Source organism: Aulonocara stuartgranti, assembly GCF_965226115.1.
Source record: "Aulonocara stuartgranti genome assembly, chromosome: 13".
In the NCBI taxonomy this organism is placed as follows: Eukaryota; Metazoa; Chordata; class Actinopteri; order Cichliformes; family Cichlidae; genus Aulonocara; species Aulonocara stuartgranti.
In genome coordinates, this window is record NC_138949.1 from 29930659 (window position 1) to 29956510 (window position 25852).

The following is a 25852-nucleotide window of genomic DNA, read 5'->3' on the forward strand; positions in this document are numbered from 1 at the left end:
CATTTTTTCCCCATAAAATAAAGCCTTTTAATTTTAGTTCACATAGACAGTCTTTGAAGCAGTCCCCAAACTAGATTTTTGTCGCTGGAAAAATAGTTAACAGGTGTTTAAATCTTCACCTATGGTGTGTAAAAGTCCAGTATACATGATAAAATAACAACATAGTCCTGTATTAAATTTAATAATACACACAGTGAAAACATTTCTTTAAAAAGGTTTAAAAATATACATTATGATGGGTTATGGATGTGTTTCATATGCAATAATAGTTGTGTATATAATGTGTCAGTAATAGTAGCTATATGTTTTTTTTTTTCTGTTTATTAATAGCAACAAATTGAGATTCATGCCAGTAGGTAGGCGTGCCTTCTTCTGTTTATTTGGTATAATTGTAGATGGCAATATCTTGAAAGTACCACCTAAAAAGGGTTAGGTGAAATATACTGTTTAGGACCAAAAAACCCTCTTCTATTATTGTTTTTCTTTCTTTCTAACTAAATGACTATTTAGATAATATATAATATAAAATAAAAATAAGATGTGTATATATAAAATAAAAAACAATAAAATATAAATATAATAATTTTTAAATCTTTGAATGGTAAACAATTAGCTATTGCCATCTTCCACAGTTCATAAAGACTGCTTACCAGCAGAAGTGCCCTCTGGAGCCCCGTTTGTGCAGTGCACTTAGTACAGCATAGTTATATCAGTTTGATAGAAGGATATCATGGCAACCACTGGTCGCTAAGGAAAAATTATTCCCCAACCTGTTGGCAAATGGTTGCTGGCGGTTGTAAAGATGCTGCACTAAAACATTCACTAACTACTGGTTAAGCGGTAGTGAAAATTGGAAAAAGTGCAATACAAACTGGAATGGGCCACCATTTACCTTCAAAGTAAAAGTTGCTTCATTTGAAACATGTTGGTTAAAGCAGTTACTTTGAAGGTGAATGTTCTCCAAGTTTTCTCAGACAAGTCTGCATCTTATATACAACCGCGACAGTCTGCCAGTAACCAGAGCAATCATAAGGAGGATTTTTATGCAGCACCATCTTCACGATTGATTTCACTTGCCAACCAGTCAAGAAATACACCAGTCATAGCAGGTTGGAGTAGTGCTTTAGTGGTTTCATATCACATGAGACCATCCATCCATTCTTTGGGGAACTTTCTGTTTCTTTTTTTTCCCCAGCAGTTAATCCCTCCTTGTGAAAATGAAGGCGCTCACACTGAGAGCAATGACAGACAAAAATGAAATCATCTCAGGGAGGAGGTAGTTTTCACAGATTCTGAAGGGTCACTCAGTAGGTGCCAAGCAGCGTTCAAATATTGCATCCAGTAATTAGCAACTGTAATTAGTCCTCAGATGTGTGCTTCCTTGGCCCGCTGCTAAGTATCCCATGGTCCCCTGCCATATGTCGGTCAGTGTGGGGACCCTTTGAGAAGCTCAGCTGTTTAATTGCTGCCCGGAGTGGAGAAACGATGGTGGAGGCGAGACTGAGGTCTGTTCTGGTATCCAGGCAACAGCTCCCTTACTCCTTCCTGACCACTACTGATTCTCAGCTTATTCCCATGCCCTGTCCCTTCATTCACTGCGCCCCTCCTTCCATCCATATCGCCATCAGCCCCCACCCCACCCAAACCCAGCCAACCAGCTTATTGCACTAGCCACCACCAGCACTAACAGACAGTCCCATGCCATATGAACTCTGTCAAATTTTAACTAGTATTCATGTCTTTGATCTGTGATGCTAAGATGTTAGTTATCCAATTATGGTCTGTTCTTCTGAAAATAAAATGGTCAATAATACCCAAAGAGTTATCCTAACTGAACCCAAATAAGAAAAAATTCAAGAAAATTAAAGAAATCTCTTTAATATACTATTATACAATTTGAAAAATAATCAGAATTGGGGTTTTGCATGTTTTAGCCCATTAATTGCAACTCACTCGACTTGATATTAGTGGCAAACTATCATTCAAGTAATAGGAGTTTGTATGAAATTTTTCAGTGTGTGTTTCCTCCCTATTTTAGAGCTTTCGAAGGGTTGTGGAAATGTTTTTTGTTTTTTTGATTAATATTTAACTTTAGAGAATCAGTAGAAATGCTATATAGAATCACATGTATGAGCTCTGAAGGTGAAAAGTCAAACCGGAAGCACATAATTAAATTAAGTATATATTTTTTATTGTGTGTTTAAAAACTTAGCAGTATGTCGCTAACAGACTGGCTGAATATCCATATCAGGCAGCATTGGTCCTGTTGATTGATAAAGTGGCATTTAAACACACTGGGGACTGATGTTTGTCTGTTGTGTCAAATTACTTTTGTGTGCTAAACATTCAAAATTGTGACTTTAAAAATACACAGGCTATCACTAAATGCATAAATAATACATAATTACACACATAATTCTTCTAATAACTGTTACACTCAGTTTAAAACTGTTGAAGTTGCTGACTATGTAGAGTTGTTAATGTAATTTACAACAACTATAAATGAATTGTCTTATGCTTTGAATTTGGGCTAAAACATGATAAAACACTGCGTTTAGCATATCAATGTGATGTAGTAACTGAACAATGTCTTTTCTGCAGTTCCCCGGTGTGAGTCAGAGGGTAACTACATTACAGTTGCAGACATAGTGACTAGTCTGTTGTTGGGTGAACCTAGTGGTGCTGTCACCAGATGAGTGCTGTGTTAGCAAAGCCAGGCTTGTGCTTTTTGCAGTTGCATGGATTTAACAGTCACATCTTGGTTCCTTGTTCTTAACCTAGTTAAAATTCAGCCTGCCTCTCGTACACTTGAGCAGATTTTCACTTAGCCTTTGAACATTGTCTGGCTGCTGTCTGACCTGGTGTGAGAGAGGTGGGCATAAGGAAACAAGCTGAGACTCTAGGTCCATTCTGTCATTGATGGGTCTTGAAACCTTGTTGGTGTTGTGTGTTTGTGTCCAATCCCTTCATAGTGTCCACATGTGTTATGTGTTTCAGATCCAGCAGTAGTGAGTGCGTTTCAGCTATAGAACTGTAAGAGCTAAGCATGCAGAGCAGAACTGGGTTTTGGCTTTGTCTCTAGCAAAATGCATATACTGTAGTTGATTATGCTCGCTGGGTAGACTGGATTTTCTTTTTCATGTCATAGTTTTAGGGAATTAAAATTGTGTCTGCACCATTCTGCATTCCAAGTTGAATTTTAGCAGATACATAATGGTAGCAGCTGCTTATCACTGTTTCCTCTTTAACCGGGGTTAAACCAGCCACAAGCTTTGACATGATTCTATAGTAGCTATTGCCATTTTTTTTAATTTAAAGCATGATTAAACTTTAAATCCTAAAAGAGAGGGCACTAATTGCCATTGTTTAAAGGCTTCAGAGTCTTAAGGCCAAACCCATTGACAGTGATGCGGTATATTACAACACAGCTTTAAATGGAGCTACTGCTCGCTGTCTTGTGGGAGTGTCAACAAAACCTGAATCTCCAGCCTGCATTTCATCATGTTTTGATACCAAGGTTGTCAGTGTGAATTAGCATGTGTTGTTGTGTTGCGGGTTCATTTTGTACTGGCTGATGCTGGAAACCTTTCAGCGCCATGCAAACTGAAATCCAGGTTTTATGCTTGTGTTGCTGTTTGCAGGCCTGATGGGCCACTAGCTATGATTTGTTCCTGCAGTGTAGAAAACAGTTCATTTATAGTACAGCTAAGTGTTGCAGTTCTCATTATGGTAACTTCATGTTACTTTTTCTGGCCTTTCTAAATGTGTACTTCCACTTTCTAAACTTGAACATTAACCACGAGGAAGTGAATCCTCAGAACAAAGGGTCTGACCTCTTCTAGGATTGTTCCTCGGTGTTGGCAGCCAATAAACTTTACACATTCACTCTGTTTATGGCACATGCATGGACCACATCTTCCTCACCATTTGCTACTACACTACCCATAATGCATGAGAGCTGTTGCTTCCTGCCAGGCAGTCAGGGCAGACAATTCAACACCTGCAGAGTAAAAGATTAGAATATGAATAAGCAGAAATGTGCAGGTGCAGTGAATTAATTCTGCTCATGTAGGATAGAAAACACTCAACTAAGAAAAGGCTTTCTCTCTGAACACTTATCTCTATCTCTCTCTCGTTCTGTGCCCTACTTTGCCATTTCTCACTTGAAGCCTCCATGTGCCTTTAATTTCTCCCTCCTTCCCATTTTCTACCTATTTTTCTTTCTCTCTTCTGTTTCATTCCCTCTACCTGCTCATTGCTCTTCCCGTCATGTAGTGGTGTTACTAACCACTCAGAGACACAGTTTGACACTGAAACCATTGTAACCTGGGACTCTCAGTGGTTCTCAGCCTCATTTGTGTTGTTGACAACAAAGCTAAACTTTCAGGATTAATTGTTTGTAAACCATCACTAAACAATATTTAACAAAAGTCTTAAAAACTAGTAATTTAACCAAAATGTAATTTCCTAAGGAACCGCCACCAATTGCTTTCTGAAATAGTTAATCATTTATTAAAATACTGTGGTTTGTCTTGAAGGAGGCTTTAGAGGGCTGTTTAATTCATCAAATATTCATTTCAGTTAAAGTTTTAGCTTCAAAAACTATTAAAACAAGATAGATGATTATTATGCCGCATTCTTTTTTGCATCAATGCTTTTGTTTTGTGTTTCAGCCCACCAAATTTACTTTTGTCACTCCAACAAGCTCAAATTGACTCCCTGCCAGGCGTTCAGCTCTTTCCTTCTTATTTATTTTCATTGGAATTAGAATTAAATTTCAAGGAAGTTCACTCAGAGGAAGTTTAAAACGTCTGTTTAGGTAAACGTCTTGAGTAATCGTGTGGAATAATAATAATCTCGTTACTGATCATAATAACACAATAATGCAGATTTTAACTGTAACCAACCATGGTATTTATTATTATAATTTACCCTTTTAAAAACATTTTTTTCATGAAAATGCGTAAATAATTAGGTCATAATGTGTAAAAGTAATCTGTAAGTCAAAATCCCCACTTCATACCTTTCATATGATGTCATAGAATGGACCCTAATATCTTCAGTCATAAGTTGTCATATTTAACTCAAGACAGAATTATTTTTCTAGACTTAAGTCTGGTTGTCATTTAGTTATCAGTGAGGAAAAACATGACATGAGGTTCATAAAGAGGTTTTTAATCTCAATGGGATCTTCCTGGTTAAATAAAGGTTAATAAATAAATAAATAAATAAAATAAAGCCTGGTGAATTATGCTACCACCACCCTGACTGCCGAGTTATATGTAATTTCATATGTACTAAAACAGATATTAAAATATTACCAGTTGGTACATATTATCAGTTTTAATACCAGAACTAAAATAACCAAGAACTAAATTTCAATTAAAATTCTGTCAGTTATTGGTTATAGGGTTATTATTCACAAAAAGCAACTGTCTAATCAGTAGAAATGAGCAATTTTAAGTATTTATTCTATTTAAAATCTCTAATCTCTACAGCTCAGCAGCTGAGAACCACTGATAAGTTCAGGCTCTTGCTCAGTTGAACCTGGTTTATCCAAACATGAAAACCGCAGACTTCCAAACTTTGTTCAGCCTGGTGGAAATCTACCCTGTCAATCCTTTTTTTGGCATGTGCATCTTAATGGAAAATAAGACTGCACATGCCACTGCATCAAGTTTGTGTGTGTGTTCGTTTTCATGTCTTAAATATGCCTCTGGTTTGGAAACACCACTGAATATATGCAGTGCTGATATTTCATTCACTCAAACGCCTCTTCTGATATCAGTCCTGGGATAAACCAGGTTTCACTATGAGCACTAAATCCAACCCCAGTAAATACAACAAATTTAACATGCCATACTATGAGAAAGTGAGAAAAGGGTAAAAAAGCCAGATGTTTCAGTAGCAGCACTGTACTTGTCATATTTTTTTTCCTCTCTCCTCACGTCCTCTTCTCTTTTCCTCCACAGGCATGTGGCGATCCCAAGGCTAAGCCCTCCTATCTCGTCGATAAGAACTTGGAGTCTGCGGTTAAATTTATTGTCAGGAAGTTTCCTGCAGTGGAGACGCGGAATAACAACGTGAGTATTCCTACGTATACGTCTATTATGCAAAGAGAAGTGGAAGGAAAAAGTGTCTTTTTAGCAGGATAGATGATTTGATTTGTCTTCGTTACTACACACTTTGAATCAAGGGTGCAGCTCTATTTTTATGCTCTCCATATCTTCTGATTGTTGCATTTATAATTTGCTATCTTATTGAAAATAAATAAATAAAAAAGCTCCTGCACTACAAATATAGGGCAGAAATAGACCCAGACACTGAACAGCATGTAAAAGCAGCTGCTAATCAGTTGAGATATAAAAAAAATAAAGTAAAATTTGTATTAGAAGTATTAGTTTACAAACGAAATACTTTGAAACATGACACGTATTTTTGCTAATTTAATTCTATATAATGTTTAGCGAGATATTCACTTGCATTACTAACTTGTTTATATAAACTCTGTCTGGCAATTGCCAAATGATGTTGTTTCTGAATGTGATTTATACTTTTCTTTTTTTCTTTTTTTTTATTGGACTTGTTTATTTGTTTTTTCATTAAGCTTACTTCCCACTCAGGAAGCTACATCACTCTGATTTGGTGCTTCAGTAAATGTTAAGACCATTTTTAGGTGCCTAGCAGTCAGTGTGGGAGATTCCTGTAAGGTAACAAACCATTGTCCTCCCTGACACCATGTGTCAGGCAAATTACTTTTCCATTTATTAATTAAGCCCACGTGCACTTTAATCTTGCATTGGATTGCTCAGCTAGCCCCAAAAAACTGCTGGAGTATTGTTGACTGCCCGTGAATCGAGTAGGGTTTCCATGTGGCTGGTTGATCTGGTTGTTTGGTTGGCTGCCTGTTTGTTTCCTTGCTTTTGGAAGCTTTGATCTTTTGTTGAAGATCTGAGGATTTATTTATTTATTTAAGTTTTTCTCTATTAGAGGGTGCCTGATAATTTTACAATATTACAAAATTTTACAAAAGACATCCCCACTTTTCCTCGGGTGGCCCTAATCCTCTTCCATAGTCATGTGACCATGTAATGCAATTTGAGTTGGGTTTAATTCTAAAAAGAAATGGGTCAACATAGCTGAGAAGATGGTTTCCCACAGGTTTAGTTTTGTGTGTGTGCTTGTGTGTGCACATTTTCTTAAAAGACTTATTTGGTGACAAAGAAACTGAGAAATATAATCAGCTACCTCACAATTATCACAGCTTTCTCCAGAGCATAGAAAAGACTTCCATCATTGGTTCCAGCTCAAACAGCAAGTTCAGTTCGTCCGATGGCGAGACTAACCTTTCTACAGAGGCAGCCAAGTTAAATTAAAGACGGCGGCCCAGCCAGGGAATCAAAATAATGAGTAGAGTAGGGCAGTGACTAAACTTTCAAAATAAGAGCAAGGGGAATAACTGCTGATTACCGAGGACTTTGTTCTTTCAGACAAGTTAAAAAAAAATTGAAATAAAAATGAGACAGAATATGCATGAGGATCTGTTCATTTCCAGTGGTGGCTGGAAATAGGCTGGCCAGGTAAAGACTACACTGGTGTGATGGCGTTGGGTATCCAGCATCTCTTACACCTTTGTCAGGTGTGCGTGTGTGTGTGTGTGTGTGTGCGCATGTGTGTCAAGTGAACTAAAGTCATTGCTCATCAGATTTTTCTTTTTAGCTTTACTTGTTAGCATATGGCGTTTGTGTCAGAGCACCATTTAGCAAAAAGCTGTTTGCGTGTGTGTGTGTGTGTGTGTGCGTGCGCGTATGTGTGTTTATACCGTGTGTGTAGCTAACTGCTTTATTCAGTATAACTGTGCTTAAAAATGTGTCTCTTATGTTGTTTTTCTGCTTTGTTTCTGTGTTTGTTTGTGTTCTGCATGCTAAACTTGGCTTAATCCGGACTTGTGCTTTTTGGTAAGTTTTTGTATCTAAGTTTCTGTAACTTTTTGAGTTTAATTTAAGCACTTAAGTTTTGTAATATTATGTATTTTTATTTGTACCTGTGTTTGTTTTTGCAGGGGGGGGGATTTATTTATTTATTTTGGTTTTGTTTCTTTTTGGTTTTTTTAAAGCTCTTTTGGAGTGTGTTTTGCTTTGCTCAGCTTTCTCTGGCAGCATTTTTATTTTCTCTTCTTCATCCTGTGAATGACTGCGTGGCTAGTTACCCACCTGGCTAGTTGGTTAGGTTTGCTTGATGACTGATCAGCTGGTGTTTGAATGACTTGCTGACTGCATGCAATAAGGAGTGTCACTCAGCAGGTAATCGAAATTGTGCAAGAAAAACTGTTTTGTTATTTGTTTTGTTTTTTTAGGAATTAAAAAATAAACAGTGATTGTTCCACTTTTAGTTGACTTGAGCCAAATACCAGATGTTTGAACTCCTTGTTGCAGCAGCAGTGTTTCACGCTTCCTAGACTTGTCATGTTTTGACCTTTTTCCACCTTTGCCTATTAGGCCAGTTCTGGTTTAGGGTGCGGTTCTGACCTCAGATTGCTCTGGAGCTGGGTTCAATTTACATACAGTATGCTTCAGTCATTTCTAGCATGTTAATACACTGCTTCTCAGGTGCTGAAGTCAGATACTTCATGTTGATTTTTAGACTTTAAAAGATTGATGCAGTAATCTTTTAAAGGTAAACTGGGATTTGAAAACACTTTGTATCCACAGCTAAAGACTCGTATTGACAGTGTTTTATTTTTTGAGGTGCTGTTGGGTTAATGGTTTCTGCTTTGCTTATATAGGCAGATTTTACTTTGGTGAAACATTTCATTACAGCTTCTGGAAAACCGCCACACGGAAAACGAGTTATTCAAAACTTTATTTAACATACAACAAGGTGCAAAAGAAGAAAATTGAAAAGTTGATAAGTTCTCCTGTATGCAAAGTGTTCCAGAAAATCATTAAATGAAATAAGTTCTTCACCAAAGTAAAATAACTTTCATGTATCTACATGGAATAGAAAGTCATTTTTTAAAATTGTCTTAAGAATAGTTTAGCTCCAATAACTGAATTATTTAGCAGCTGTGTGTGGTTTCTGCCGCTTTGCTGTTGATTAAGTTTCAATTAATTAACTTCAAAATGAAGAAACTCAAGACCTGATGATCTCTACGGATCCCTGAAGGGAAACTTGATAATTACATCTTTTTAGCTGGGTGGGATAGGAATATGCAGATATTTCTCTTCAGAGTTAATAAAAATCAAATTGTCAAAGAAACATATTTCCAGAGTTAAATAGAACTTAACCAGAGTTTCTTTTTTATTTAAAAGATGATTTTGATGATTCATTTAAGAAATGTCCAAAGTCAGTCCCATCTTTTAATCATACCAGCTGTAAAAGAGTAAACGGTCCTGAGTTGCTGTATGACGTTTCTCTGTGACTACTCTGAAGGGAACACAGTGAAAGCAGTACTTAGTTACTGGAAAACCTAAGCCTCAGGTTCACGCAGCACTTCTAAAATTCACAACTTTGTGTTCTTTGCCATGTGGTTTTATAGCAACAGCTGGCCCAGCTGCAGAAGGAGAAGTCAGAGATTCTGAAGAACCTGGCTCTCTATTATTTTACCTTCGTCGATGTCATGGAATTCAAGGTGGGGAAAAACACACAGTGGCACTCAGGTGAAGCACACGAGGACGTGTTTCTTTTACTTTGGTGGTTCTAATGAAAACATTTCTCTTCGCTCTATTAATAGGATCATGTGTGTGAGCTGCTGAACACCATCGATGCCTGCCAGGTCTTCTTTGACATTGTAAGCAAATATATTTTATTTATCTTTTTTAAAGAATGTGTATCACATGTAACAGGACAATGTTTTAACGCTTCAGAAAACATAGAAAGAAGCCTAAAAAGGAAGAATTACCCACCAGAACCTGCAAAGTTCTGTTGTGGGTCAAAGACTCCCTTTTCCTAGAGACTGAAAACGAGGCCCAAAGGAGGAGCAAGAGTCTAGATCCCACTCAGAAGTCTTGAACTACAATAAGCTGTAAAGTTATTGAAGATTTTTTTTCCCCCCTGACGACTTCTAGACTTAATCCTTTCTTTTATTAGAACCATTAAGTGAGATCTTTCTCCTGTGCTTACCTCATCATGTTTCAGAACCGAAGAATCCTAAAGAGATTCTCTCCTCCCCTTTCTTTCCTCTATTTTTTTTTCATTCTTCCTCATTCCCTGAGCATTCCAGAGCCACAGAAGTATTTATGAATATGTTTTACCTCCAGCAAGGAAGTTAAATGGTTGGTTCAGTTTTTCTGTTTGCATGAAAATGTTACCACAGGGTGGGTTTAGTCTGGGACAAATCCTGGGAGTTAACCTGCACTGAAGTTTAGGATCTTTGAAAAGGATTCTTTACCTTTGTGAATTAGAGCATAATTGCACATTTTGTGTCATACTTTAAAAGATACGCCAAAGTGATAGAATTTGGAAGGTATCATCTTGATGTCCTTGAAAATATTACAGACTAAACTGGATCCAGATCACCTCCGCATGTATAAACTCAATTTATACATATTTCAGAGCAGGAGTGGGTAATTAAAATTCCCCAGGGCCTGTTGGGGCTGTTGTGGGGCTACTCCAGTAAGCTGAACTCAATTCTGCTCAATTTTATCTCTTTAAAAACTTATTGGTGGTGTTCTCCACAACAGTCCCAGTATCTCATATGGCCTCTTGGGAACATTAATTGCCTGCCCCTCCTTTAGAGGAAGTGTTCAGCCTTGATGGAGGTATATAGTCTCTTGTTTCTGTGTAATCGCTGCCTTTCTTGTTGTTTGCTTCATGTAATGACACACCTGTGTTCCCCCATCAGACGGTGAATTTTGACCTGACTAAGAACTACCTGGATCTGGTGGTAACATACACTACTCTGATGATAATACTTTCTCGCATAGAGGAGAGGAAAGCCATCATAGGGCTTTACAACTATGCCCATGAGATGACGCATGGAGCCAGGTAACTGAGAGTTAGATTGATGTGAGAAGTTTGCACACTATTACAGACATCATAGCAGCATAAACTGTTAGTAGAAACAGTTACTTAGACACTACGTCACTACCTCTGTGTGTTGCTGCAGTGACCGGGAGTACCCCAGGTTGGGCCAAATGATTGTGGATTATGAGAACCCTTTGAAGAAGATGATGGAGGAGTTTGTTCCACATGGAAAGGTGGGAGAATTGTTTGTGCATTGTGAAATGTAGGTTTTTAACATTGTACAAATGCAAGATAGTTGATGCAGAGAGCTTTTGGTTTGCAACATCTATACTAAAACTAGGAAAAAGGTTTCTGTAAAGGAACCCGTCTGTTCTGTTCATCCATGTAGATCACTTGTGTATACACCTGTAGCTGTACTGAATAAAAATGTGATGTCAGTACTGATCAAAACAATCACTGGTTTGATTTTCCTTGATCAATAGCCCTGGTATATGCACCATGATCTACAGTGTTTACAGATACTTCTGCTTTTATTGGTTAGTGTTGTTTTTGAATGAGGTTCAGTTGTCATAGCATTTCAAATGCCTCACTGAGCTTATGTGGCATATTGTCCACAAACACACAGACTTCTACTTTTCAAATCATGCATGACTTATGCTTGCGTGGGAAATCTACGTTGTGACTTCCGTCATAACTGGAAACTCGGTTTTTGCCCTACTCTGTAACATTTTCCGTAACCTGACATGCGCCTCATGTTGGGTCGACACAGCTCGCAGCGACTCGAATGGTGTAGAAGGTTACAGCATAGGGTTGGGGAGAGTTTCCGGTTACGATAAAAAATGAGGACATTTATTTCCTGCAGAAGTCTAAATCAGGCTTGATTCTTCAAATAAACTTAATTGAAAACAAAGAGGATGGTTTAACAACTTTCATGACTTTAACAACACTATAAAGGGTTTTGGGGTTTGTTTGTTTTTTCCAAGTTTGCGTACAGTGGCTCTGAAATTGCTGCTTATTTAGTTTCAAAAGTCAGTTTTATACCGGAAGAATTTAGTCCTGTCTCTCCTCCTGCAGTCCCTGTCAGATGCGTTGGTCAGCCTTCAGATGGTCTATCCCAGGAGGAATCTGTCAGCTGACCAGTGGAGGAACGCCCAGCTGCTTTCTCTCATCTCTGCTCCCTCCACAATGCTCAATCCTGCTCAGTCTGACACTGTTAGTATCCCGATTGACTGTCTTAAAATAATCTGTATGATCTGAATGATCATTTAAAGCTTCTCAATAATCTATTAACCTGTTCTGTGCAGGCTTTTGATGTCAGAGCTTCTTTGTGCCAAGTGATACAACTGGAAAAACTGAATTCAACTGTGTCTTTGTCTTTAGATGCCCTGTGAATACCTGTCACTGGACACAATGGAAAAGTGGATTGTTTGTAAGTAGTGTAGAAGCAGAGTCGAATCTAGTGCTCTGATCATGTGAATTGGGTGCCAGATGATCAAAAGGCTTCAGTCTGCAGTTAGCTCTGTATTTCTCTCCGTTCTCTCTGCAGTTGGTTTCATCCTGTGTCATGTGGCGCTGAATAGCGACGCAGCAGCGCTGTCTTTGTGGAAGTTGGCTCTGCAGAGCTCCACCTGTCTCTGTCTGTTCAGGGATGAAGTTTTCCACATCCACAAGGCTGCTGAGGACCTTTTTGTGAACATCAGAGGGTATGAGAATGTGTCTATGTGGACACAGGCAGGCGCTCTTTAACTGGTGCACAATCACACAAACTGTGATCATGTCTCCTTTTTTTTACTTTGATATGATTGTTGAATATCTTTGTGGTTTGAATTTTTATTGAGGAATTTGAAGATTTGATTGTCATTTTCTGTCCCAGTTTTCCCATTTTGCTCTTTTTAAAGCATCCTTTCCTCTTGTGTGTTTTGCAGGTACAACAAACGCATCAATGACATCAGGGAGTGCAAAGAACAGGCCCTGTCTCATGCGTATGTATAACCTTGTTTCATACTATCTCATGCAAACATAAAATACATTCACATTTTATTTTATTTTTTTTCTAATGCCCCCATTTTCTATATTATTAATTTATATTCCTGGTCTTTTATTTAAAGATTTTAACTGTCATTTTAGCATATGCGTCTACCCTCTCTCGGGAAGCTTCACTGTGAAACATCACCCTTTTCTCTGTATCCTTTTTCATGTTTTCCTCCCGTTTTATCCTCTATTCGTCGTCTTCCCCCCATGCCTCATCTCTGCTTTTATCCTCATTACTTATTCCGTCTTCCCCTTTCATCTTTATTCTTCTGCTGTCACTGTCATCTACTTACTTTTTGTCCTCCTGCGGGATTGTCCTAAAAGTGTCAGAATACCATTTAATCACATTGCCTTGTATGTTTTGATGCACTGCTCTGACTTCCTCGGTCTCTCTGGCTGCCTACAGAGGCTCCATGCACAGAGAGAGGCGCAAGTTCCTCAGATCAGCTCTGAAAGAGCTGGCCACTGTTTTAGCTGACCAACCTGGACTGCTTGGTCCAAAGGTAATATAAAAAAACACTGCAAATAACACTCTGTTCAGTTGTAATCATAGACTTTCTGTTTCTTCCTGTTTCAGGTTTAAACCTTCTTTCTTTCAGCAGGACATAACTTTGTTTTTGTTACAAAAACAAGTTGGGTTTTATGCAAGTCCAGGGGGAAATATCCTCTAATTCATTTGATCTATGACCTTATCGCTGGTGTTTATCGTCTCAATCTCTATTTTCAAGTTGTGTGGAATACAACATGATCTTTATATTTTAAATCATGGTCCATATTACTGTCATGACTGATTATAAGGCAGCACATGATTAAGGCCAGGCCTGCCTTATGATTTGTGTTGAACTTCAGTTTCACAATCAGATCTGCCCAGTTTCCAGTGAGGCTTCAAAAACACTAAGCTGCCGAACACATTCAGCTCAAAACTTCAAAAAGTGGTCTTTGCAAAACAATGGTTCATTTCACAGTGGCTCACATAACTTGAAAACAACATGTCAAATGAAAGCGGCTGCAACCTGATGAATTATAAAAAGCTGCCTTAAATACTACAGTATCACCTGTTTAGTTGCTTTTTGTTGCTCGGGATGTTTGCTATTGTTTAAATTGACCAAAACCCATTAGATAGACCTAAACTAATTTCAAATTCATTTATTTTAATTAATTAATTTAACCAGATCTTGTGTACAGAGCCTGAGAGGGAGCTCAGGCAAGCTACAAAGCCACCCTCATTCAGCCATTTTAATGTTCTCTACAGAGCAGGTTGGCGTTTACAGAGATCAATGCAATTCTACAAGTTGCTTTGCCATCATCCTTTCCATGCTCTTAGACTTTAGTGGTATCATTCCTGCTGCCATTGATGTTTATAGTTCTGTACAGGGTGGTTTTCCTGTTGCTTTACCTTTCTTCAGCTTTTCATGTATGTGCGTGGGAGAGCACACAGATCCCAGAACAGGTCCCAGTAAATATAAAACTAACATGGATTGAAATAACCTTTTGTTTTCATTATAGCTGAAATTCAGTCAGGATAAACGGAATAGGTAAAAGAGTGCAACAGATTATATAAAATATGCAGTAAACTACCACAATAACATGTCTTTTAAATTATGCATCATTTAGAGTCTTTACCAGCCCAATTCTTCTAGTGGAACTTGATATACGGCACCAATAGCTGCAAAGCCATTCATAAAGTCTCAGATTGCATTTAGAGATTCTGAGAACGCAGATGCTGCGAGCTTCTCTCTCACCACTTCCCTCCAAATTTCTGGTCTGCTAGGCGCTGTTTGTGTTCATGGCGCTGTCATTCGCCCGTGATGAGATCATCTGGCTGCTTCGACACGCAGACAACATCCAGAAGAAAAGCACAGATGATTTCATAGACAAGTAAGCGTGGACAAGTGTGTTTGTGTACACGCGTCATGCCTGTATAAACACACTTGCGTCTTCACACCTGCTGATGTGTGTATGTGTGTTTTGCAGACACATAGCTGAGCTGATCTTCTACATGGAGGAGCTCAGAGCTCATGTCAGGAAGTATGGGCCTGTGATGCAGCGATACTACGTCCAGTACCTGTCTGGGTTTGATGCTGTGGTGCTGAATGAACTGGTTCAGGTGGGAACATTTAAAAAAAAAAATACAAACTCCTGAGACTAAGCACTCTTACTGCATTCAGTCACATTTAATCTGATATTGCTTTCCTCCTAAAACATGGTGTTATTGAGCTGGTGTCACCATCCAGCACGGCTGTGAGGCTGCTTATGTCAGGTGTCAGATTACAGGTCTTACATTTACTGTAACGCAATTTTAAAAGCATGTTTTGTTTTTAATATTAATATAAAAATTCAACTTTTTTGTTTCTATAATGCTCTTCAAACTTTTAATGTACTGTATTATTTATTAACATTTTTGTCATATTTAAAAGATGAATCTACAGTGAATACAGTCCTGTCTAATCAGCCTCATTTCCGTTTTATTTTACAGAACCTGTCTGTGTGTCCAGAGGATGAATCTATAATCATGTCTTCATTTGTCAACACCATGACTTCTCTCAGTGTTAAACAAGGTAAGACTGTTAAATGGAAGATCAGAGAAATACCAGGACGAGTCGTTATTTTTGCATTTGCACTGGCAGTATTGATCGTAGTACAGTTATTAATAATTAAAGTTACTAAAATACTGAGTGTGATTTGTGTGTTTCAGTGGAGGATGGAGAAGTGTTTGACTTCAGAGGCATGAGACTGGATTGGTTCAGACTGCAGGTATATACACAACTTTCATGCTTAAATTCTTTTGAAATAAGTCTTTCAAGGAAACTATGTTATCCTTGAAAACTAAAACATAATAAAATATTTAATGTGATATTAACGATCCTGTTCAGTAAGTCGGGGTAGTGCAATATGTAACAATAAAGAACTTGGATTTGTCTTTTATGCCCTGCTTGTGCTGTTATTCCTCTCTCTAGGCCTACACAAGTGTCTCTAAAGCCAGTCTCGGTTTAGCCGATCACAAAGAGCTCGGTAAAATGATGAACACCATCATCTTCCACACAAAGATGGTGGACTCTCTGGTGGAGATGCTTGTGGAGACATCAGACCTGTCTATTTTCTGGTGAGACACTCATGTGAAACTCTGGTAAGTCCTGTGCATAATTCAGACATAAGTTTAAATATGTATATTTTCCTTTTTTCTCTGTTCTTGTGTGTAGCTTCTACAGCCGTGCATTTGAGAAGATGTTTCAGCAGTGCTTGGAGCTTCCCTCCCAGAGCCGCCACTCAGTCTGTTTCCCTCTGCTTTGTACACACTTCATGTCCTGTACACATGAGCTCTGTCCCGAGGAGGTAAATACACACATGCATACAAAAACCCAGTTTGTGTGATATTCTTTTTAATTTTACATAATGGCGCCTGTAGATGGGGAGATGAGGACATTTGAAAGTTTCCCAAGAATAGATATCTGTGGGTTGAACGGAAGGTACAGAGGAAGGAGGATAGATGGGGAGATGTAATGAAAGGGGGGTGGATATAATGAAGGGAAATGCGTAGAGGTCAGTAAATCAACCGAGACACATTTTCTTCTTTTTAAACGTAATCGAGGACGTTATCAGCACGTGTTGCTGCACTTCAAATAGGATCTCCTAATGGCCAATTCTGTGTATGTTTGATGGTATCAGTTGGTCAAAATGTCAGCAGCAAATGTTACAAAAATGTGCCCATTTGGTCAACTTTTAGTGAATTTTCCAAATATAAAAATGTGGAGTCTTTGACTTCCCAGTTTTAATCCAATTTCACACTCCGATGATTTAAATGTTTAAAAATTAAAGGGGAAAAAGGAAAAACATGGAAGAAGAAGAAGAAACTTTCCATGTGAAAAAACTCACATTACAGTTCAGGGATGTTCAGCCAGTCGAGTGTGGCTTTAATCAATGCTGGTTGGAAGTGAAAAGCAAAAATTGACTCAGTATAGGCATAAACTGAAGGACACTGATAAACACACTTGTTATTGGAACCAGCAGACAGTTGGGCTTTCTTTTTTTATACCCATCTAAAATGCATCTAAACAGGCACCCCGCAGTAACTGTTTTGGTCTTTTTGAAACAGATTCTACAAAATTCAATACAATTTTTATCATTGACTGACAGCCGCTTTCCCCTCTGAGCCTGGGCATCAGGCGTGATATGTGTGATGATTATGCTGTTTTGATAATGATTTCACTTTGAGTCTTTTTGTCTCTTCCTACTCTCCTCCTCAGCGTCACCACATAGGGGATCGAAGCCTGTCGTTGTGCAACATGTTTTTGGACGAAATGGCCAAACAGGCCAGAAACCTGATCACTGACATCTGCACCGAGCAGTGTACACTTAGTGACCAGGTAGGAACACAAAGCCAACTGTTTACAGGGACAGTTTGACATTTCTAGCTTGAATACAAATGCTACAAATTACTGATCAGACTGACAGTGATACAGGTTAACAATCTGCGTCAGCCAACCCCTCCAACACCCTCTGTTTGAACGCTGGTTAGACGCTGACAGACTTTATTGAGAATAAAATCAATCCAAAGATAAACTGACCAGTTCATCTGGTTTAATCTATACTTAAACTACTGTCAGGGTTTCCACTAGGAACAAAACAGCAGGGCTACAGTTGTGCAGACTTCCACACAAGAGGAGAAATACATCCGGGAGTTTATTTCCTTCTTCCAGTATGAAAAAAATACTTTATTTCAAGGTAGAATCAGGCTTTGTAAAATATTTTGCCACATGTAATTGCTACATGTTGATTCAGTTGTAAATTATCCCTTTTTTGGGCATTAAGAAATTAATTGCTGGCTTATTAATGTAGAAACAATAATACATAGTATTGATAATTTTGCTATTATGCAAGTTTGACCCAGTACTGAAATAGATTCTCAGATCGACCAACACTTTGCCATCAATACCCAGAGCATAAAATGATGTTTGTCCATATAAATATTTAGTCATTTGTTGAAGCTTGTTGTTGTTAAAAGCTCCTTAAATATGTCTGTCAGTCTCCTGGTTTAACTGCCTAAGAAAGATTACTACTGCTTTTCTTTTGTCTTCAACATGAGATGAAATATACCTCATTTATCCCAAACGTTCAAAAAATCCACAACCTTACTTAAATAAAATACAATAGCTAAAAAAAAATGAGAGCAAGGCAAAACAAAATCAATCAATAAGTTAAAAAAATAATCAACAGAAAAGATTTCAGTTAAATGAGGAAAAAAGGAGCTTAATAAGTAAAATTTTTAATAAATTGTAAAAATCATAATATAAAACAATAATGATTCTTTAAACAAGTAAAAAGGTCTCATGTAAATCTGAAGAGCACTTTAAAACAAAATATCAGTGGCTTAATAATTGTAGTGAAATGTTGTACCTTTTTATTTTTACCTTAGCTGCTTCCCAAGCACTGCGCAAAAACCATCAGCCAAGCTGTGAACAAGAAGAGCAAGAAGGCGACGGGGAAGAAAGGCGAGCCGGAGAGGGAGAAACCAGGCGTGGAGAGCATGAGGAAGAACAGACTGCTGGTCACCAAGTTAGTACAAAAAGAGGGAACGTGAAGATCTGAATGTTTTTGAAGGATCTGCAGAGCCACAGTCTGCCTCTGTCTGTTCTCAGGCTCAGCTTATTCTTTGTGCTTCTTTTAAAAACTCATTACTGTTGAGTGTGTTTTAATTATAGTGATCTGTAATTGTTTATAGATTAATAAGTATTCATCTTTGCTCATGCAGTAAAAATGAAAATGGTAATATTTAGCTGTTTCTTTCTCCTATAAATAGTTGAAATATTATTTTTTTAACACATCAAATCTGGCTGGTATTGTTTTGAACCCTCCACCGTGTTGTTATCACCGTTTCCCAGACGTGTCAGCGCTTTCCAATTAAGTTTTTATATTTTCACCTACATATATCTATACTTCCTTCATTTTAAGTCTCATAGTTTTGCTCTCTTTTATTGGTTTTATTGGTATTGTTGCTTGTTTTCTCTGCACAGATCAGGTTTTAATCATATCTGTTGTTTATGTGTCTCCTCCCGCCCCCCAGTCTGGATAAACTCCACACCGCCTTATCTGAACTCTGCTTCTCCATCAACTACGTTCCCAACCTGATTGTGTGGGAGCACACTTTCACACCGAGGGAGTACCTCACCTCGCACCTGGAGATCCGATTTACCAAGTAAATAAGCACGCACGCATGCTTTCATAGTGAAGGTGTATAATTACAGATACATTTTGTCCAATTTAGAGTTGCATCTGTCGACCTCGCAGCCCAGCTAACGCTGCTCTTCACCACCTCTGTGTTAATTAAATACTACATGTACAGCTTTCAGTGAATAGGAAAAAGTACAAATTACTACCTCATCATGACATGACAGTAATTATTAAGCAGTGCACAGTCCAGAGGTTGTGCTTTAAGCAGTTATTTAAAAGCAGATTAATTGAGCAGTTTAGGTGTAAACCGCTTTGGTGTTTCAGAATGAAAAGTTAAGGGATTGCAGCTTTATGATCGTTAAAATTAAGGTAATTAAAGTAAGTTGTGCAACTTTGAGGTTTAAAAGTGCTCTTACTAAATGTACTTTAACTTAGGCATGTCTTATTGACCTCTGATCGTGTCCAGGTCCATAGTGGGGATGACCATGTACAACCAGGCTACTCAGGAGATAGCCAAGCCCAGCGAGCTGCTGACGAGCGTCCGAGCATACATGACCGTGCTGCAGTCCATAGAGAACTACGTCACCATCGACATCACACGAGTTTTCAACAACGTCCTCCTGCAGCAGACACAGCACCTGGACAGCCACGGAGAGCCCACCATCACCAGTTTATACACAAACTGGTGTGTTGATTTTTAGCACTTCTGCAATTCTCCAAAAACATTGTTAATAAAATACCAAAAAATGACACAGCAAAGGAAGCAGAAGTGTAATTTGAGGAGGAAATAAACAACAAACAACGCAAATAACTCACTAGACTTTTCTCAGTAGTTTTAGATGATTGTTTTTTTTAATCAGAGCAATTTCTATTCTCCTCACATCCAGCTCCATGTCTTTATTCTTGGCCTCTACTACAGTAGCTTTTTTCGGGGCCTTAATTCAGCCTCTCTGTTTACCTTCTGTCTGAAACGAACAGTTTTGAGTGCACCCTACCTTAACTTTCTTCTGAAAAGTTAGTTTAGTTAGTTTAACATTTAATTTATTATAACATTTAGGAAGATGCACTATTTAACTAGAGGACCAAATAAGCACATCCACACCAGTGAGGGGTAAATCCTGAACCCAAAACAAGCAGAAAACCAAATAAAAAATTTAATAGTTTGCAAGCTCAGTGGCTACAGTTTTACTTATTTATTATACCCGACAGACCTTAATGGAGCCCAGCTTGTTTTTCTTTTGAGGACCAAGCATGTAACCTATACTGAGACAGCATCCTGTGTGTGTTTGTAGGTACTTGGAAACGTTGCTCCGCCAGGTCAGTAACGGACACATCGCCTACTTCCCCGCCATGAAGGCTTTCGTCAACCTGCCCACTGAGAACGAACTAACTTTCAATGCTGAAGAATACTCTGATATCTCGGGTACAATCACTCAAAAGATTGTTTACTCATACAAACACACTTTGTGCATGAAAATGTTAGTAACTTGGTATTTATGACGACAAACAATAAATCAGCTATAGAAGAGAAACTTTAATGTGGGGTTTTGTGTATTAATATAAGTTTAGAGTTTAGCCATCTTGTTTTTTTTCTGTTCCTCGTCTTTTTTTTTTTCTGCTGAAAGTTTATTGAAAGTGTTTATTTTTTTGCTTTTTCCACAGAGATGCGTTCCCTGTCAGAGCTCTTGGGCCCGTATGGTATGAAGTTTCTAAGTGAGAGCCTGATGTGGCACATCTCATCTCAGGTTGCTGAGCTGAAGGTATAAACATGTCCACAATCATAAAGATATACTCACATATTGAATAATAATAATATAAACTGTTATACCAAGTTGTACAGGTGATATTATTAGTCAGTGAGTTTTATTCAGATGAGTGATTTCTTTTTCCTTACCTGATGCGTCTCTGATTCTTTCTTTTTTTAAAATATAATATTCAGAAAACTGATTCATATATTTGTAATCTTTTGTGAGAAGTCCGAGCAGTGTGCCTGGCCTAATTGGGGATATCCCTTCTTCCTTACATCAGAGAGAGCCAAAAATAGGGAAACAAATTGGTTGATGTTGAGTGTTTAGTGTAGTCTGACGCCTTCCATGGTTTCATTCATAACCAGGCTTTTTTTTTTCTTTTTTAAAAATTTTGACAAAATGTTCTTACATATATTTATGTTTTGTTTATTTGCGTTTCTCTGTAGAAACTGGTGGTAGAAAACATGGAGGTGTTGACCCAGATGAGGACGAGCTTTGACAAACCAGACCACATGGCTGCGCTCTTCAAGAAACTCACCTGTAATTACTAACACTAACGCTAATACTTGTGCTTACACTTACTTGGCACAGATCTTTGCAGCTGCAGTTTCATCATGGCGCCAAACAATAAGTGATTATCCAAACACGATGGGAGTACTTATGCCACTTTTTGTGTGTGTGATATTTAGCTGTTTACAATCAGCAGCCTTGGCTTGTTTCATGTCAGTGTCTCAGTGTCAGTCTCTTGTTTGAGATTCGATTAGATCTGTGTTAAACTTGCCATCGTACTGAAAGTGGTTGGTTAGAAATGACTTCAAGTTAGTACACTTGAAGTACAAATTGATACACCTCCTTGCAAGTTTATTTTTGTGACTGGTGAACTCCTGAATTAACACTGATCACTGTGACAGCTGCTGTAATTCCACTCACTCGCTGTGTTTTCTGTCTTTGTAGCTGTGGACAGTGTTTTGAAGAGAATGACCATCATTGGGGTCATTTTGTCCTTCCGCTCGCTTGCTCAGGAGGCTCTGAGAGACGTAAGGCACACATAATCATATACCACTTTGAGGTGATAGATACTGGCAACTTGTGTCAATCAAGGTTATTATAATTAACTAAAACTAAAGCTGGATGTGGAAAAAAATACTGAAAAAAATTAATTAACTCAAACAATTTTGTGAACTTGAATAGAATAAAATGAAAATGTAAAGGAAAGTTTGACTATTTACGATACTGTGACACACCGTGGGTCAGCTGCGTTTGAAAAATTAGTTTTTATTGTAAAACCTGTACTAATTTTCTCTGCGACATTCAGAGTAATAGCATGCAGTAATAATTAAAAAGACTAAGATGAACACGGAAACTAACAAGAACTAAACCGAAATAAGAAAATCTACTCTGGAAACTAACTGAAGCTAAACTTCATTTAAAACAAAAAGTCAAAACTAAAACTAGAAAATACAAAACTATAATAATGTGCATTTCTTTATTCAGCTTTGGGGCATATTCATGGCATTAAAATACAGTCATTTAAAAATGTTTTCATTTAGAAAGGTACAGTAGATGTTGTAGGCATTTTAATATTGAACCTCGTCATCTTTTATACTGTAAATGGCCAAAATCAGTCTTACTAGACTGTCTCATCGACAATCACAATAGCTTGCATTATGTCCCTGTCAGGTTAAAGCTGAGTTATAAGCTGAGTTACATCAAATATGAATTAAACCTGGCTCTGATTCCAGCTACTCCCCTCTTGTCTTTTTAATGATAAATATCATGGTTTATACTTACAAGCTTTCATGTTCTTTGGTCCTCTGGATTTAGCAATTTAGAAGTTGGAGTTGGACCAAGTTCCAGAACTGCTTATTAAAAGTGAAAGGATAAAAATATCAGGCAGCACTCTGAAATCACACATTAAATTAAGACATTCAGTGTAAGTGTTGAGGTACACGTTTATTGGCCCTTGCTCATTCAGTCTGAGATTTCCTGATAGTGGCTGCTGAAAAGCACACTTATAAATATTTTAGAGTATTTCCTCTTCCATCTTTCTCCGTCTTAGTGGTCTGTGTCGGTTTTGCTTTTTCCAGGTTTTGTCCTGTCACATTCCTTTCCTGGTCAGCTCAGTGGAGGATTTCAAGGACCACATTCCCCGAGAGACGGACATGAAGGTAAAACACACTGACGGGCTTGTCGAGGTAGAAGCGCTTCCGGATGTCCCGCTCTTTGCATTCATGTGGATGTTTTGTCTGTTTCCAGGTGGCCATGAACGTTTACGAGCTGTCCTCAGCAGCAGGTTTACCCTGTGAGATCGACCCAGCTCTGGTGGTGGCTCTGTCCTCTCAAAAGAGCGGTGAGTCGCAAACACGGTCACACACAACCACCATCCAGGAGCCACGCAATTCATCTGTATGACCATCACGATGTTTGTCTGCAGAGAACATCAGCCCAGAGGAGGAGTATAAGATCGCCTGTCTGCTGATGGTCTTTGTGGCAGTTTCGTTGCCAACACTTGCCAGCAACGTGATGTCGCAGTACAGCCCAGCCATCGAAGGTAGGACACCATGCTCTGTAGATTTGTTAAGAAGATCTAGTTAAAGTGACTCTCTCTCACACAGATTTTATGTTTGCAGTATGAAGTGCAATAAAGAGAAGGCACGAAACTTCAAAGACTCAAAGTGGCGGTTCATCCTAAAATCACATTTCTATATTTTTCCTGTGGCCTGCAGTGCTGTGTCTCCATCTAGACTGTTTTGGTGTGAGTCAGCCAGCTCTGTAGATATTATTAGCAGAGATGTCTGCTTTCTCTTGATTCTAATAGAAAGAAACGCTTCTCCCATTTTGGTATTTAAGGTGCCAAAAAGTTCATTTGGAAAAACTCAGCATTAATGTCTCTTTCCACAAATTGTGACCCAGTTACTCGGAATAAACACACCAACCTTGCAGCAAGCATTTTCATGCAGGGACTACTTTCTGCCTTGCAAACTATATCTGCCAGTCGTATCTGTGTGCAGAAAGAAGTCTGTCGTGCGCCAGTGATAGCGAGACAGGATGTAAAATTAATGGCATCCCCCCCCTCAAGCTGAGCGGTAATGATAGCTCGCTGCTTGCTTCATTTATATGGAGGATGTAGGCAGTGGAAAGAAAACGTGTAAAAGGCTGGTATTGTTTAAAAATGTTTTCCTTTTCCTTTTTTTTTTTCTTGTTGTTGTTTGAGAACCACAAAGGAAGTGCCACCTAGTAGACTGATTTTTAAAACACTACAGGCCAGAGGTGAAGAGTGTGGGCAGGGTGGAGTTGGCAGCCTCCCTCAAGATGCTCAGATTTGTTTGGTTGGGAGTGACCAGAAGGGACATGACTAGAAATGAGTGTATCGGAGAGACGGCACAAGTGGAGCTGTTTGAGGACAAAGTTAGAGAGGTAGGATGAGATGGTTTGAATAGTGGAGTTGAATATGGAGCTGCCAGACAGGAAGGAGAAGAAAAGACCGCTGAGAAGATTCATGGACGTAGTGGTTGGCGAGACAGAAAAGCATGCTAGACACTAGAGTCGAGAGGAAAAACATGTACATCTGATTACTGGGTTAAAAACAGTAACATGACGGTGATGCCTTCAGGTCAGGGGTGTGGAATAATGAGTCCCGGAGGCCAGAAGCCAGTTGGGTCCACTGGATCTGTATTTTCAAAAGTTTTCCAGCTTTTTCTGTTGGTAAATATTGATCTTCCCCACTGCCATTCACACTACATGAAATACTTATGTAATAGATTAATAATTAAGTGAGAGAAAAGTTTCTGTTTTTCCAGTATCTCCACATTTCTAATGCTGAACACTCAGTTTTCTTATATTAGGATAAGTCAGGGATTAAATGTTTAGTTGAATGCGTTTCCACCAACAGAAAGGGGAGTTTCACTGGTTCAGCCCACTTAAGGTCAGAGTGGGGCATTTGTGATCCACGATGTAAAATTAGTTTGACATCTCCGCTTTAGGTTTCTTTGTTTGTTTAACCCACATTACAAATCTTTGTTATGTTCACTTTTGCTGTTAGCCTAACAAGCAGCAGTTACCTTCTGGAAATTACAGATGCCATGCATGCATTCTGCTGCACTCCAGGTGTGTTCTTTTAAAAAAGTGTTTGGCTTAATGACTTGACTTTGGTTTGAGGCCGGCTGAGACTCTATGGGAGGAAAGATTCTGGAGTAATTGTTGTGACTCAAATGATTACGGAACAGAAATTATAATACATGATGCACTTAAGTATATTTGTGATACGAATTGATTCCTCTCCATCATTTTGCCCTCCATTTCCTGCTCTAATATTCATTAATAAAGGGGATAATAAGCCCGTCTTGTGACTCACTGCTGGGGGAACGAAATTCCACTTTGTAAGAAACAAAATTTACCACGTTCAACGCGCGAGACAGTTTCTGCATGCAAATGACGTCGACCTTGTGCCCCAAGATTGATTTATGTGTGTTCATTAGAGCCATATTATCATCTTCATTATGTGTACTTTTTAAATAATTAATCAGTTTTAAATGTCTGTTTAGCCCATGTGACCCGTGTTTGTTTTTATTTATTTGCCTGAAAGATTCATTCAGTTATACAGACTTGATATTTAGATCCACGGAGGGGCATCGCTGCAGATACATGAGGCCTTTTGATGAGGTATCGAAGAGAGTTATAACTGAAGGTCGCGAATTATCAAGACAGTGCCACTTAACAACCTTGAAATGAAAGGCGCCATTGTTAATAAGGGACATTTGAAAAGGATAATGAGTTGTAATGGGCTCCACCATTGTTAGTATGCAGACTGTGTCCCGACGAGTGATTGGTTTTGCCGGGAGCAGGTCTTAACACGTCGCACCGGTCCAGCCACACTAACCGTTCTCTAACCTTACGATTACACGCGCGTTTTATATTCATGTGCTTGTCATCCATGTCAC

General features: G+C 38.5%; 1 protein-coding gene across 5 annotated transcripts in view; it reads left to right on the forward strand.

Annotated features, from left to right (window-relative positions):
- The window catches only part of nckap1 (NCK-associated protein 1), a 37362-nt gene that overhangs the window by 7888 nt on the left and 3622 nt on the right, over positions 1 to 25852 (forward strand). For 2 of the 5 annotated variants that reach the window (XM_082556923.1, XM_082556925.1), the window contains 27 exons: positions 5973 to 6083; positions 9539 to 9631; positions 9734 to 9790; positions 10844 to 10986; positions 11108 to 11198; positions 12040 to 12177; positions 12346 to 12394; positions 12512 to 12668; positions 12891 to 12947; positions 13403 to 13499; positions 14768 to 14874; positions 14971 to 15103; positions 15473 to 15554; positions 15692 to 15750; positions 15954 to 16099; positions 16197 to 16329; positions 17241 to 17360; positions 18410 to 18549; positions 19058 to 19189; positions 19631 to 19849; positions 20457 to 20587; positions 20827 to 20924; positions 21359 to 21452; positions 21867 to 21949; positions 23000 to 23080; positions 23169 to 23262; positions 23347 to 23463. In XM_082556923.1, coding sequence (XP_082413049.1) covers positions 5973 to 6083; positions 9539 to 9631; positions 9734 to 9790; positions 10844 to 10986; positions 11108 to 11198; positions 12040 to 12177; positions 12346 to 12394; positions 12512 to 12668; positions 12891 to 12947; positions 13403 to 13499; positions 14768 to 14874; positions 14971 to 15103; positions 15473 to 15554; positions 15692 to 15750; positions 15954 to 16099; positions 16197 to 16329; positions 17241 to 17360; positions 18410 to 18549; positions 19058 to 19189; positions 19631 to 19849; positions 20457 to 20587; positions 20827 to 20924; positions 21359 to 21452; positions 21867 to 21949; positions 23000 to 23080; positions 23169 to 23262; positions 23347 to 23463 — 2962 coding nt within the window. Of the gene's footprint in view, positions 1 to 5972; positions 6084 to 6681; positions 7959 to 9538; positions 9632 to 9733; positions 9791 to 10843; positions 10987 to 11107; positions 11199 to 12039; positions 12178 to 12345; positions 12395 to 12511; positions 12669 to 12890; positions 12948 to 13402; positions 13500 to 14767; positions 14875 to 14970; positions 15104 to 15472; positions 15555 to 15691; positions 15751 to 15953; positions 16100 to 16196; positions 16330 to 17240; positions 17361 to 18409; positions 18550 to 19057; positions 19190 to 19630; positions 19850 to 20456; positions 20588 to 20826; positions 20925 to 21358; positions 21453 to 21866; positions 21950 to 22999; positions 23081 to 23168; positions 23263 to 23346; positions 23464 to 25852 lie in introns of those variants that run through there. The other 3 variants (XM_082556924.1, XM_082556926.1, XM_082556927.1) reach the window with 2 other exon arrangements.